Source organism: Scyliorhinus torazame, chromosome 18 (assembly GCF_047496885.1).
Source record: "Scyliorhinus torazame isolate Kashiwa2021f chromosome 18, sScyTor2.1, whole genome shotgun sequence".
NCBI lineage: Eukaryota > Metazoa > Chordata > Chondrichthyes > Carcharhiniformes > Scyliorhinidae > Scyliorhinus > Scyliorhinus torazame.
In genome coordinates, this window is record NC_092724.1 from 90,836,041 (window position 1) to 90,852,173 (window position 16,133).

Consider the following 16,133-nt stretch of genomic DNA (forward strand, 5'->3'; position numbering starts at 1 on the left):
CCCCCGCCAGTTGCCGAAGTCTCCAGCACCGGATATTCGGTGGGGGCGGGAATCGGGCCGCGCCAGTTGGCGGGCCCCCCCCGCTGGATTCTCCGGCCCGGATGGGCCGAAGTCCCGCCGGCGTGGATTAAACCACCTTTTGAACGGCGGGACAAGGCGGCGTGGGCGGGCTCCGGGGTCCTGGGGGGGCGATCTAGCCCCGGGGGGGGGGCCCCCACGGTGGCCTGGCCCGCGATCGGGGCCCACCGATCTGCGGGCGGGCCTGTGCCGTGGGGGCACTCTTTCCCTTCCGCCTCCACCACGGTCTCCACTGTCAGCGGACGCTGACGCTCCCGCGCATGCGCCGCCCGGGGATGTCATTCCCGCGCCAGCTGGCGGAGCAACAAAGGCAGTTTCCGCCAACTGGCGGGGCGGAAATTCCTCCGGCATCGGCCTAGCCCCTCAATGTTGGGGCTCGGCCCCCAAAGATGCGGAGCATTCCGCACCTTTGGGGCGGCGCAATGCCCGTCTGATTGGCGCCGTTTTGGGCGCCAGTCGGCGGACATCGCGCCGTTTCGGGAGAATTTTGCCCCTGGTTCTGCATCAGCTGGTGGTAACACCTCAAAAGTTTGAATTGTATCAGCGGGAAGGTAACCCAAACTGCACTTTACTGTTTATTTAGTTCGATTTCTACTTGAGAAAAGATGGCACTTGGGAATTATAATATTCATGGACTCATGGAATCATAGAATTTACAGTGCAGATGGTGGCCATTCGACCCACTGAGTCTGCACCAGCCCTTGGAAAGAGCACCCTACTTAAGCCCACACCTCCACCCTATCCCCGTAACCCAGTAACCCCACCTAACCTTTTTGGACACGAAGCATGGCCAATCCACCTAACCTGCACATCTTTGGGCTGTTGGAGGAAACCAGAGCACCCGGAGGAAAACCAAGCAGACACAGGGAGAACGTGTAAACTCCAGGCAGACAGTCACCCAAGGCCGGAATTGAACCCAGGTGCCTTGAGCTGTGAGGCAGCAGTGCTAACCACTGTGCCACCATGCCGCCCCTAATTCAACAGGTAACGTTCAGGTTTGGTGGTCCCAGTGGGTAGGTGCATGTATTGTTGTATGTAACTAACACACCCTGAATTCTGATACGTGGTCCCTTGAGGGAGGTATCCTGCTGGCAGTGGAAACCCAGAAATTCCTCCCCACCTTGATCCAAACAGTAGCTGGTACAACTCTACCACAGAAGTCATAGAATCTCTCCAGTGCATAAAGAGGCCATTCAGCCCATTGAGTCTTCACCTACCCTCTGGAGGGGCACACCACCTAGGTCCACACCCCCACCTATCCCCGTAACCTCAACAAACCTATTTCGACCGAAGGGGAAAAAACATTTTTAAGCATGGCCAATCCACCTAACCTGCACATCTTTGGACTGTGGGAGGAAAGCGGAGCACCCGGAGGAAACCCACGCACACACGGGGAGGATGTGTAAACTCCACACAGACAGTTACCCAAGGTTGGACTTGAACCCGGATCCCCAGTGCTAACCACTGTGCTGCCATGCCACCACTGGCACATGGCTATGGTACTAACATTTAATGGTGCCTCTTCCAGAATCTGTGTGTCTCGCGGGTCTGTGATATTGTCCCGCCGTGGTATAAGAGGTCGAAAGATGCAACAGGTGGTGAATATGATAATGTAGATGAAGTAGAAAAGAGCGAGTGCGCGGAAATAATACTTTCCATATTTGTTCCACTTGAAATGGATCAGTGTTTTGATCGCCGGGAGGTCGAGGATTTTCAGGGCCTGCAAAGACAGAACAGCACAGAAACACTCAGCGCTTAAACTTTACTCAGCCACCTTCAGAGGATGCTTTTGTCTGGAACATCTTGGCTCACCTCAACTTCGTTACTGCACACAACCAGATCAAGGACAGAGTGGTCATCATCCCAGGAATCGATACCAGAGAGGTCGTAGAAGGTAGCAGAAATAGATTTGAAAAACCATTGAATGTGGTATTTCCGCTTTCTCATTAAATGTTGGAAGAGCTGCAAAATACAATACAAATCCGACATGTTAGTTACTGCCTGCTTGAGAATGAGGCCATGTGCTCAGTGGGTCCCAAAGTATGAATCAGTGAAGGAACATTTCCAGCCGCTGGATCTCTCTTTTCCCCTCAGCAGAGCACCCCCGGCCGCGGGTCTCCAGGGGATGGGATGGCTTCAATGGGAAATCCCATTGACAAGCGGCGGGAAGAAAGAATTGCCACATTGTTTCTCAGAGATGCACCATTCAATGTGCGGGGTGATCGGTGAATCCCGCCCCATGTTTACAGAGGATTTGGATTTTGTTTATTGTCACATGTACCGAGGTACAGTGAAAAGTATTTTTCTGCGAGCAGCTCAACAGATCATTAAGTACATGAAAAGAAAAGGAAATAAAAGAAAATACATAATAGGGCAACACAAGGTACGCAATTTAATTAGATAACACCAGCAATGGGTGAAGCATACAGGGTGTAGTGTTAATGAGGTCAGTCCATAAGAGGGTCGTTTAGGAGTCTAGTACAGTGGGGAAGAAGTTGTTTTTGAGTCTGTTCGTGCGTGTTCTCAGACTTCTGTGTCACCTGCCCGAAGTTGGAAGAGTGAGTAAGCCGGGTGGGAGGGGTCTTTGATTATGCTGCCCGCTTTCCCCAGGCAGCGGGAGGTGTAAATGGAGTCAATGGATGGGAGGCAGGTTTGTGTGATGGACTGGGCTGTGTTCACGACTCTCTGAAGTTTCTTGTGGTCCTGGGCCGAGCAGTTGCCATACCAGGCTGTGATGCAGCCAGATAGGATGCTTTCTTGTAAAAGCATCTGTAAAAGTTTGTAAGAGTCAATGTGGACATGCCGAATTTCCTTAGTTTCCTGAGGAAGTATAGGCGCTGTTGTGCTTTCTTGGTGGCAGCATCGACGTGGGTGGACCAGGACAGATTTTTGGAGACGTGTACCCCTAGGAATTTGAAACTGCTAACCATCTCCACCTCGGCCCCGTTGATGCTGACAGGGGTGTGCACAGTACTTTGCTTCCTGAAGTCAATGACCAGCTCTTTAGTTTTGCTGTCATTGAGGGATAGATTGTTGTCGCTGCACCACTCCACCAAATTCTCAATCTCCCTCCTGTATTCTGACTCGTCATTATTCGAGATCCGCCCCACTATGGTCATAACATCAGCAAACTTGTAGATGGAGTTGGAACCAAATTTTGCCATGCAGTCGTGTGTGTACAGGGAGTATAGTAGGGGGCTAAGTATGCAGTCTTGCAGGGCCCCGATATTGAGTACTATTGTGGAGGAGGTGTTTTCATAGAATTTACAGTGCAGAAGGAGGCCATTCAGCCCATCGAGTCTGCACCGGCTCTTGGAAAGAGCACGACACCCTATCCCCATAACCCAGTAACCCCACCCAACACTAAGGGCAATTTTGGACACTAAGGACAATTTAACATGGCCAATCCACCTAACCTGCACATCTTTGGACTGTGGGAGGAAACCGGAGCACCCGGAGGAAACCCACGCACACACGGGGAGGACGTGCAGACTCCGCACAGACAGTGACCCAAGCCGGGAATCGAACCTGGGACCCTGGAGCTGTGAAGCAATTGTGCTATCCACTATGCTACCATGCTGCCCCGTGTTGTTGTTTATTCTTACTGATTGTGGTCTGTGGGTTAGAAAGTCAAGGATCCAGTTGCAGAGTGGGGAGCCAAGTCCTAGGTTTTGGAGCTTTGACATGAGCTTGGCTGGGATTATGGTATTGAAGGACAAGAAGCCAGGGATTAGGGATGGAGATGTGAAGATGGGCAAATAATTTGGAGATTACAGATTCATCGACTGACAGTTCAGTTTTGGAGATTAATTTAAAAGAATATGTTAGAATATATGATGGTGTAGACTGTGGATGAATTATTTTAAAGCAGGAACACTCTATAACACTTTTTATTATCACTGGATGTCCCACAGAACTTCACAGCCAACTAAATACTTCTGAACTGCAGCTAGTGTAGTAACATGGGAAACACAGCAGCCAATATGTACACAGCGAGGCCCCACAAATAGCTGTTGCCAATCGGCACCGGAGTAATGTTGCCAATTAATAATGATGCTCTTTAGATTCGCCAGGTATCAAATGTTACCACCACGAGGCTTTACCAGATATCGATCAAAGGACCACACAACCAGTTAGTCAATTCAAGTTCAAAGATGGTTTATTTAAACACAAGGATTCCTTTGACATGCAACACAAAACACTACAAGTTAAACTACTCCTAACAACTACAATAACCTATACTTAACCTCAGGGCAACTGGCTCTATGCAGCTGGACAAGGCCTTTGTCTGGATCTTGCGTGGCTGGGTGGAAGAAGTGGCTCTGTTTCTGCTGGGCTCATCCGCCTGGTAGCGATCGTTGGTCTTGAACTTGTCTGTCTGGTCGTTATGCTGCACTTGGGTTGGCATAGGCCGGATCCAAGAGAGACCGAGCACATGGCTGTGTCTCTTCTTATCCCTCTGGGATTTCCTCTTTGGGGCAGTCCTTAACTTGGACCCAATAATTCGACAGGCTTCGATCACTGCCTTTGATTTTGGACAATAAAGGGGCGGGCGCCTTGATGGCTGGACATATCCTTAGTGGTCACTGACCTTGCAGTTTGGGCTCCCTGAGCAAAGGAAGTGGTGCCGATGAGTCTGTGTCTGTATCAGTTCCCTGAGTACAGTACTTTTGTTCTGGGGAAATGGGCCATTAGAATGCAAACGAGCGGGGGTTTCGATTGAGTCTAGCTATCTGGGTTGCAGATACATACACAAGCTCTGAGTCTGTCTGAGTCCTGGGTTGGCCTTAATTCCCATGGTCCTTTGCAGGTGGCCATCTGAGATGGCTACATCCCATCCTCTTGATCCTGAACGTGAAGCGTTGTGGATCACACTGTTGATCCCTTATCCATCCCTGGTGTGCCGGTTACCCTTGGTCAAGGACAGGTTCTACACTACTCTGTCTTATGTTTTTGGAGCATTTACCTAACATTTTTATTAACACATCATACATTCATGATTTCTAACGGGTCACTATAAACATTTCACTATTACACATTTAACTTAATCTCACAATTGAATATCTAACTAATACTATCTAAGCTACCCTCATGCTGCTGGCAAATATCAAAAAGAACTTATGTACAATACAAGATTTCAAAACAGCAGCATCACATTTCTCTTTAATCTATCAAAGTTACAGAGGTATACGGTCTTTATTTTTATCAGCGATTACAGTGTTTGCTGAGCTGGGTAAATTCCAAAGAAGGGGGCTGGGAGTGTATATGTCGGGGAGTGGGAGGCTCTTTTTCACCATTTGCAGAGTCTAAGTGTCTGGATGACACTGCAGATTATTGCAATTACCAGAAGGGCCTCTACTGTGTATGAAAGGGGGTACCATTTGCAATGTTTTCGCACCAAGTGGGGGTTTCAGTGTCTATCTCTATGTGTGGTGTGGTGTCCGGACTAGGGGTGTCATGTTGTGTGGTGGTGTTCGGGGCTGGTGTAAATGCAATCGGGCTCCTCCCGATCCGATGACTTGCGCTGTGTGGTGACCGGATTCATGGGGGTGTGTGCTACCTGTGCAGTCGGTGGTGTGGGTGCTTTCCTTTTCGGGGCTAGGGGGGCTCTATTGTGATTTTCTGTGTTCTCCACATATCTCTGGGCGATTTCATTTAGTTGTTGCCAATTGGGGGCACCTTCCTCAACTACATTTTGTCCAAAGGTATCTCTAAATCCGTTTTGCACTGAAAGCAGTGACTGCTTATCTCTAAATCCATTTTGCACTGAAAGCAGTGACTGCAACTTCTCTATTTGTTGTCTACATTTCGCGTGGTCTACTGTGCTCTGTCTTTGTTCTGTAGTGGAACTATGGAGCGCTCGTAAAGCTGCCTTTAAATCCGTGCATTTACCCGTTAACTGTGCTACCTGCTGTTCTGTCTCTTCTCGTACCAAGACTGCGGGCTGTGTATCTTGGTAGGCTTTATCGTACTGGGTCTGAAAGCTGCTAAGGTGAACTATACAAGATTGGTGTGCCCGTTTGGCATCAGCCATCTCTTTATCTTTAGCTGCCAACTGATCCCAGAGTTGCTCAATTATCTTTTTGCTTTCACTTTTTAAAATAAATATATATTTATTCAAATTTTTCAACAAATTTTCAACAAAACCGCCCCCCCAACAAAAAGAAAGAAACAAGAACACAACAATCAGAAATTATACATTGGATTTCCCCCATATACAATAACCCCCCATATAACATTTAAAACTACAAATAGGGAAAAAAACACCTTCACCCAAACGCCACCCCAAAGGAACCCCCCCCCCCCTTGCCCTTGGGCTGCTGCTGCTGCTGCTGACCTCCTCCTAACGCTCCGCGAGATAGTCTAGGAACGGTTGCCACCGCCTGAGGAACCCTTGCACAGACCCTCGCAAGGCAAACTTTATCCTTTCCAGCATGATGAACCCTGCCATGTCTTTGATCCAAGTTTCCACACTAGGGGGTTTCGCATCTTTCCATAGTAGCAAAATCCTCTGCCGGGCTACCAGGGATGCAAAGGCCAGAATACCGGCTTCTTTCGCCTCCTGCACTCCCGGCTCGTCCGCTAACCCAAATAGTGCCAATCCCCAGCTCGGCTTGACCCGGGCGTTCACCACCTTGGACATAGTCCTCGCAAAACCCCTCCAAAACCCATCCAGCGCCGGGCACGATCAAAACATATGGACGTGATTTGCCGGGCTCCCCAAGCACCTCCCACATCTGTCCTCCACCCCAAAGAACCTACTCAACCTCGCCCCTGTCATATGCGCTCTGTGAGTAACTTTGAACTGTATTAGGCTGAGCCTGGCGCAAGAGGAGGAAGAATTAACCCTACTCAGGGCATCAGCCCACAGACCCTCATCTATCTTCTCCCCAAGCTCCTCCTCCCACTTGCCCTTTAACTCCACCACCGATGCCTCCTCCTCTTCCTTCAGCTCCTGGTAAATCGCTGAAACCTTGCCTTCTCCAACCCATACACCCGAAATCACCATGCCCTGAATCCTGCGTGCCGGAAGTAGCGGGAATTCCCTCACCTGCCGCCTCACAAACGCCCTCACTTGCATGTACCTGAAAGCGTTTCCCGGGGGTAGCCCAAACTTCTCCTCCCGCGCCCCTAGGCTCGCAAACGTCCCATCGATGAACAGGTCCCCCATTCTTCTAAACCCCGGCCCGATGCCAGCTCCGAAACCCCCCATCCATCCTTCCCGGGACGAACCGATGATTCCCCTGAATCGGGGACCAAACCGAGGCTCCCACCTCGCCCCTGTGTTGTCTCCACTGCCCCCAGATCTTCACCGTCGCCGCCACCACCGGACCCGTGGTGTACCTTGTCGGCGAGAGCGGTAACGGTGCCGTCACCAGCGCCCTCAGGCTCGTGCCCACACAGGACGCCATCTCTAGCCTCTTCCACGCCGCACCCTCTCCCTCCATTACCCACTTGCGGTTCATCGCCACATTGGCTTCCCAATAATAGCCACACAAATCCGGCAGCGCCAGCACCCCCCTGTCCCTGCTACGCTCCAGAAACACTCTCTTCACCCTCGGGGTCTTATTCGCCCACACATATCCCATGATGCTCCTGCTTACCCGTTTGAAAAAGGCCTTGGGGATCATAATGGGAAGGCACTGGAACACAACGAGAAACCTCGGGAGGAACGATATTTTGACCGACTGCACCCTACCCGCTAGTGAGAGTGGCAACATATCCCATCTTTTAAAATCGTCCTCCATCTGCTCCACCAACCGTGTCAAATTGAGCTTGTGCAGGGCCCCCCAACTCCTAGCTACTTGGATCCCCAGGTACCGAAAGCTCCTTTCCGCCCTCTTCAGCGGAAGCTCGTCTATCCTCCTTCCCTGGTCCCCTGAATGCACCACAAAGAGCTCACTCTTCCCTACTTTGAGTTTATATCCCGAAAAGTCCGCAAACTCCCTAAGGATCCACATGACCTCCGCCATTCCCTCCATTGGATCCTCCACATACAACAACAGGTCGTCGGCATACAACGCCACCCGGTGTTCCTCTCCCCCCCCGGACCAGTCCCCTCCATTTCCTGGACTCCCTCGGTGCCATGGCCAGCGGCTCAATTGCCAGTGCAAACAACAAGGGGGATAAGGGGCACCCCTGCCTCGTCCCCCGGTACAGCCGAAAGTATTCCGACCTCCGCCGGTTCGTAGCCACACTCGCCACTGGGGCTCTATATGCAACCTGACCCAGCTGATGAACCCCTCGCCGAACCCAAACCTCCGCAACACTTCCCAAAGATACTCCCACTCCACCCGATCAAAGGCCTTCTCCGCGTCCATAACTGCCACTACCTCCGCTTCCCCCTCCACCGAGGACATCATAATCACATTGAGGAGCCTCCGTACATTTGTATTTAGCTGCCTACCCTTCACAAATCCCGTCTGGTCCTCATGAATCACCCCCGGGACCAGTCCTCAATTCTCGTAGCCAGCACCTTCGCCAGCAACTTAGCGTCAACATGGAGGAGCGAGATCGGTCCAAACGACCCACATTGCAATGGATCCTTGTCCCGCTTCAAGATCAAAGAAATTAGCACCCTGGACATTGTCGGGGGCAAGGTCCCCCCCTCCCTCGCCTCATTAAAAGTCCTCACTAGCTACAGGCCCAGCAGGTCCACGTATTTCCTGTAGAATTCAACCGGGAACCCATCCGGCCCCGGGGCCTTCCCCGCCTGCATGCTCCCCAATCCTTTAACCAGCTCCTCCAGCCCAATCAGCGCCCCAAAACCAGCCACCTCCTCCTCCACCCTCAGGAACCTCAGCTGATCGAGAAATCGTCGCATCCCCTCCTCCCCCGCTGGGGGCTCAGACCTGTACAGATGACACTCCCGTAAGTCAGCTGATTCCTTCTGACCCCAGCCTCTCCGGCCAATCTTTTCACTTTCACTATTGTTTCCCTCATTTTTCTCTTCTTTCTCAACTAGCTGCCTGCGGAGCGTTCTCACAACCTCCTCTGTGCCTCGCAACTGTGCCAAACAGGACACTATTGCCATCGGCTTTTACACTTTCGCTGCATTTTTCTTATGCACCTCGGTTAGGTTGTCCCACAAAGTTTGTCCTGGACCTGACTCTTCATTTGAACAAAAATCGGACCAAAGGGGCCATTGTTTCCCCTTTAAATACTTCCCATATGGGGCACTGCTCTGCTCTGTTGGCCGCTGCGACCTTGGGTTCCTGTGGGTTCTTTAAACGTTCCATTGCTTTTGTGGCCATTGCTTCTGATCTCTCTTGCTCTACTTTTAATCTCTGTTTCCTACCATAAATTTTTCTTCACTGCCTTCGATTTTGGCCAATAAAGGGGCGGGCGCCTTGATGGCTGGGCGTGTCCTTAGCGGTCATTGACCTTGCGGTTTGGGCTCCCTGGACAAAGGGAGTGGCGCCGATGAGTCTGTGTCTGTATCGGTTACCTGAGTACAGTCCTTTTGTTCTGGGGAAATGGGCCATTAGAAAGCAAATGAGCGGGGGTTTCGAACGCGTCTAGCTATCTGGGTTGTAAATACAAACACAAGCTCTGAGTCTGTCTGAGTCCTGGGTTGGCCATAATTCCCATGGTCCTTTGCAGGTGGCCATCTGAGATGGCTACACAGCACTGTGATAAATGATCAGAAAAGCTATTTTGTTGATCTTGGTTGATGGATGAACATTGCTATTCCCTCAGCCTTCCTTTGAAAGATGCCTTTGGATCTTTTATGTACACTTAAGAGGACAAATAATGCCTAGGTTTAATGTCTCCTCTGAAAGCATATCTGTCAGTGCAGCACTCCCCCGCGTACTGAAAAGCCACAGGCGGGATTTAATGGGCCCGTTAGCCATGGGCACAAATCCCATCATGGCCGCAAAATATCGCAAGAGGCCAAAAACGGGATTTGCGCCGGCAAAATTTCCAATCCCAGGGTGTTCTAACCCCAGTAAAGATCACGGGATAGGAACAGGTGTAGTCCCTCGAGTATAAGAAGGAGGGCGCCCGGGGAGCAGTGATGATTGGACTGTAAGTAATAATAAACCTCTTTGTGCTCTAACCTATTGTTTATGCATGGCTGCTTATCTCAGTTCTAACACCGATGTTCCCGGGCCCTCCCTGATGACATGTTCAGGTTCATGCACAAGAAGAACGAAAACCTGATTTGCATCAATAAGAATGCATTAAAAGGTTCTTAGCGAGGTTGAAGTCGAATCTTCAGACCGAACTGGCTCTTCCCACCCAACAGGAGTGTTGTCACATGGGCACGAATTACTGCTGCTTTTTAAAAACGGGATCTAGGTGCGTGAATTCTATTATATAGTCTTCCATGGAGATATCCTCCATTTTCCAGAACTTATCAAAATCCGCCCATGCTTCATACGCACTTAACAAGTCATCTTTCTTATAAATCTTATCCATATAATGTAATATAGTCTCCAGACCTTCTTCTGAGTCTAACTCTTCCAATTCCAGCTCAGAAAGTACTTTGTTTCGGATTTTACTGCCATATGGTAGAGAAAGAGCCAATGCCATACCTTGTTTTCTCTTTCCCAAAGCAATTACCTTAGTCCACATAACTACTGCACTTCTCCATTGGTCGTAAGATTCCGTTTCAGAAAATAAGGGAGGATAGTCATATCCAGCCATCTTTATCCTGGGTTCAGCCATATATCCCTTTTTTTTTATTTTCTCACTCACTCCTTGGTTTGATCTGGAAAAGTTCTATCTTTCAACCCTTCACATTTACACAGCAACCATCCTCTGCTACCAATTGTTAGACGTTTTAGTTGCTGTGATATGAAGAGTCTAAAGTTCTGTTCCTTTTTCACAAACACACATTTATTTCATTCCAACAGCCTTTTCAGAAAACTCTAACTATACATCACCTGACAGAGGCCACCTGAAGCCCCTTTACATATCAGTGTCAATTAATGGATACTTAACATAAATGAGACAACTAATTGCAATGTCTCTTAGCCCATTACTTAACATTCGTCTCGGAGACCTCAGGTGAGCGCGGTTCAGTACTGGTCCCAACAAACGGAAACGGCATTCGTGGGGATCTCCCAGGGGACCGGAGGCCCCCAGCTACATGTCCTTCAGGCAGGGTGGTGCCCTGGCACTGCTGGTGCACTCTGACAGTGCCACCTGGGTGCCAGCCTCGCACACCCAAGGTGCCCAGTGGCACTGCGAGCTGGCATGGGCACTGCCAGTGTGCCAGGTTGGCACTGCCAAGGTGCCAAGCAGGCACTTTGTGCACGCTCGATCAGGCTGGGGTTGTCCGGCGTGGGTGTTGGGGCTCTGTCGCATCTGGGGACCCTCCCATATTGCGCTCGAGCTGGGGGATTAGTCGGGGATTGTTTCGGGGTCCTTGGAGTTCGGGGATCGTTACCCGTTCAGGCCTCTTCTTAAGGCGAGCCGCGTTGAATAATCATCTGTTTCTTGGCACTGCGACTGCTGGGAAACAAGTGGCTAAACGTGCTCGCTGGGGGATTTTGTTGTCTTTTGGGAGAATCGTGCCCATTAAGTTTTTAACTATTTCCAGCTCCGAGCAAAGGCCATTGACCTGAAACATTAACCCTGTTTAGCGCACCACAGACGCTGCCTGACCTGCTGAGTATTTTCAACATTTTCTGTTTTTATTTTGGATTTGCAGCTTCTGCTGTATTCTGCCAGAGTAACTGAGTGTTAATCGGTGTTTGGATAACCACACATTGAGTTGGAGCTCTGTTTTTTGAGGGTTTAGGTTCTGTATAATATTAAACGGTACAGAGAACTCACTCTCATGCCCATTCCATACTTCTTTCTGTGACTTAGATTATCCCTTTCATGAAAAATGTAAGGATGATAAAGTTCGGCTACTCCCTCACCTGGACATTTCCTTCCAAGGCAGCAAGTTTGAAGGGAGTCAGCCCATCTTTATTTGTAATCATTTCCACTGGATTCCCATTCTCTGGATCGAGGGACAGGATGAAATCGTACATGTGTGCTGTGTAACGCTGCGCCTGGAGCGCTAGGTGATGTAGAACGGTGTTACCTGAAATAGACCAATCGGAGAAAAGAAATGACAAAGACTGGCATTTATATCCTGCTTTTCACGTTTCATTATACCTCAGAGCTTTATGGAAATACCTGGGAAATGTGGTCACAGCTGTCATGTAGGAAGCACAGCTGCCAACCTGTGCATGGCAAGATCCCTCTAATAGTAAAGTGACAATGGCCAGATCATCTGTTTTCAACAGTGTCCATACAGGATTATTATTGACCAGGAACAAACAGGAGAACTTGCCTGCTCTTTTCCCAACTAATGTCACAGGATCTTTTACGTCCACCTGAGCAAGCAGAACGGGCCTCATCCATTAATGTCTCATCCAAAAGACCACACCTCTAGAAATGCAGCACTTCCTCTGGAATGCTCGGCTAGTGTCAGCCTAGATATTGTGCTCAAGTCTTTGGAATGGGATTTACACCCATGAGCCTCTAACTCAGAGACAAGAATGATACCAACATAGCCACAGTTGACACCTAATAACTCAGTACATTATGAATCTGGGTGCTGGGTTCAATTAAAAAAATTAGCTTTGGGTTTCTAGAAGTCAAGGTGCTGCACCTCCCAATCTACTATAACAGAACAGGCCTTCACTCCTCTCAGGTTACACCAGAGTGGGATATTATTCTGTGTAAGTCGCTCCATTCACAAAATCATCCTGACTTAGAGTAATTTGTGATCTCCGACGAGACCCATAAATTCATCACCTGGATTAATTTCTGGGCACTGCCCTCCAGAAAGTGAAACCTCCGAGTGTGTCCGGCCCCAGATTCAACAGAATCATATCGCGGCAAAATTGGTTAAATTATGAGGACAGGATACATTGACAAGGCTTGTATTCCCTTGCTTAGGAAGATTAAGGGGTAATCTAATTGTGGTGTTGAGGATGACTAAAAGATCTGGAATTCCCCGGACATTCACCGGCGGTGGAATTCTCTGGTCTGGCTGGCAGTGCACCCCTACCTGCGGGTTCCCTGGCGATGTCAGTGACGTCAATGGGAATTTCCACTGACCGGTAGAGGCAGAGAATCCCGCTGCCAACAAACCAGTGCGCCGCCTCCCACTGGCAGGAATCACATGGCTGAGAGGCCGGGAGAATCCCACCCCTGATAGCATAGAGGGACGTAAACTATTTCCTCTGGGAAAGGGCCCTAAACGAGGAAACACCTTCAAATTAAGGAGGGTGATGGCAGGAAGCACTTCTTCAAGCAGAAGTCGTTGAAATTTGAAAATCTGAGTTACAGCCTGTGGTCATTGGACAATTTTAAAACTGAGATTGATGGAGTTTTGTGAATCACAGAGTCAAAGGCCTGAATTTTCACAATGACAGAGAGCCTACCAGTCTTTAAAAAATGGCTCCAGAGGCCCAATGTGGAAGTCCGGTCCCTGAATACAACACCTAGCATTTTTACAAGGGATGATGGGGGTGGATTCCAAATTACCCAACCATGGAGGCAGCTCTTTATATAAAACAGCTGCTTCCTCTTGCCAGGTCTGATTTTCACCAGCTCGGAGTGGGAAACAAGATGTGTGCAGATTAGACCTCGTAGGAGCTGGTCAAAACTTTGTGGAGTTAGGGTACCCTATTGGAGAGGTACGATATCCTTTTAGATGTGGTCCTTGGGGAGGTCAGTTGCCCTTTGGGAGAGGTAAGCTGCCATTTTGGAGTGGTAAGATTCCTTTTGGGATTGTTAACTATAGATATAAATGTGTATAAAAAATGCATGGACTCAATGAAACTGGAGAGCTCATTGGAACTCCCAAGGGACCTGGCAACAGAGCTGTCAAAAAGAACTGTCAAAAGGATCTGTCAAAAGGACCAGTCTAAAAGAGCTGTCAAAAGGAGCTGTCAAGTTATTTAAAACATCTACGCTTTAAATATGGGGTGGGGGGGGGGGGGGGGCTGTGCAGTATTTTAAAAGATCAGAACTTGCTATTTCACACTGTTGACAAAAGCCTGATGGTTATCATACAGAATAAGCACTGTATGACTGATGTTAAAACCTTCCATTATCACAGTGGGGTGTCTCTCAGTTCAAAGTTTGATTGACAACTCCAAGTGGTTTAAACTCAGCAGGTCTGGCAGCATCTATGGAGAGAGAAATAGAATTAAAGTTTCAAAGCTAATATGATTCTAAATCAATAGCACTTCATTTCTGACCCTTACCAAGGTAATCCTGAGCCTTAATGTCTGCACCATTTTCGATCAGGAACTGGACGATCTCTTTATTCCCAACACAAGCAGCAAAAGACAGCACGTGCTCTCCTGAAACAAAGTGACAACAACTGAAAAGAACGAACTGCAGAGAAATAAATCGACCACAAAACACTTTGTGTTTTTTGGGATGTGTGTGTTTCTGGTTGGGACAGCATTTATTTCCCACCCCTGAGGGCACTTAAGAGTCAAACACATTGCTGTAGGTTAGAAGTCACATGTCGGCCAGACCAGGTAAGGATGGCAAATTTCCTTCCCTAAAGCTCATAAGTTAACCAGATGGGTTTTTATGACAATCGACAATGGTTTTGTGGTCATCATTAGACTTTTAATTTCAGATTTTTATTTAATTCAAGTTTTATTTAATTGAAATTTCACTATCTGCCCAGGTGGGGTTCGAAACCCCGGTCCCCAAGCATTACCCTTGGTCTCTGGATTAGTAGTCCAGTGACAATACCACTACGCCACTGCCTCCTCAAATTGCCTGTGAACAATATAGAGAAATTTAACATAGATGAGCTGGTCTCACAATAAATGAAAATTGCTGAATCATCAAGAGTTATATAATCCCGACAGTGCAGAAGGAGGCCATTCTCCAGGCCAACTCCCCATCCGTCAAGGGGAAATTTAGCATGGCCCAGTCCACCGAACCTGCATATATTTGGACTTTGGGAGGAAACCGGAGCACCCGGAGGAAACACACACCGACACAGGGAGAACATAAAAACTCCACACAGACAGTCACTCAAGATTGGAATTGAACCTCGTTCCCTAGCATTGTGAGAACCTGAAAAGTGAGAAAATTTCCATTCACATCATTTAAAATATTTGAACCCAACTGCATGTCAAAAATAGGTTGGGAGAGTTACAAGTCAAAGGCGTAATCTTCAGTTTTGTCGAGTAGCTTTCTGTGATCCTTGACTATTACCCAGTTGTGTTCCTTACAGGAAGAGCAGACTTTTCACACATATCTTCTAGAGTTACAAGCAGAACATCCCAGAGATCAGACTTAAGAACTTTATGTAAGTGATTCATGAAACTTTTGAGTGATTTTCATGTCGAACGATTGATACTTGCAGCTTCTGTCTACCATTACTCCCATATTACACACACCCACTGACCCCTATTCCCCGAATGCCTTTTGCTATATCACATTTCCTGCCATGACTGATTGTTCTCATACCTTACTGACGTTTTAGTTGCTGTGAAATGAAGAGTCTAAAGTTCTTGTTCCTTTTCACCAAACACCATTTATTTCACTTCCACAGCCTCTGCACAAAACTCTTAACAACACACCACCTGACAGAGGCCACCTGAAGCCCCTTTACATATCAGTGTCAATTAATGGATACTTAACATAAATGAGACAACTAATTGCAATGTCTCTTAACCCATTACTTAACAACCGAGAGTTGCATGAAACCCATCAAGTGGTTTCTCTATTTAGATTCCCACTGCTTCCCATTCCTTCTGAGATTGTACACCTCCAACTGTTACCTGAGCTCCAGGCATCCATACCTTTCCTAAAGCATCACTAATGCTCTGAGGGATATTTTCTTTATCCCACCTATCCATTAATACATCTTAATATCTTATGAAAGAATACTGCAGGCAAGGCTTCCAGCATTTGGAGAAAAGGCAAACATGAGAAGCAACAGATATAATTAAGGTATCAGAATTTTAGTTAGGAGCAAAGGTTAAGGAAGCATTGAAAGGGTGCAGAGGAGATTTACCAGAATGTTGCCTGGTATGGAGGAAAGATCTTATGAGGAAAGGCTGAGGGACTTT

At 48.3% G+C, this 16,133-nt stretch overlaps 1 protein-coding gene across 1 annotated transcript in view; it reads right to left on the reverse strand.

Moving 5' to 3' along the window:
- The window catches only part of LOC140395366 (transient receptor potential cation channel subfamily V member 6-like), a 201,754-nt gene that overhangs the window by 79,621 nt on the left and 106,000 nt on the right, over positions 1-16,133 (reverse strand). The window contains exons 5-8 of the mRNA XM_072483022.1: positions 14,298-14,396; positions 11,952-12,118; positions 1,891-2,040; positions 1,586-1,798 (exon numbers count right to left, since the gene is read on the reverse strand). Coding sequence (XP_072339123.1) covers positions 1,586-1,798; positions 1,891-2,040; positions 11,952-12,118; positions 14,298-14,396 — 629 coding nt within the window. The remainder of the gene's footprint in view (positions 1-1,585; positions 1,799-1,890; positions 2,041-11,951; positions 12,119-14,297; positions 14,397-16,133) is intronic.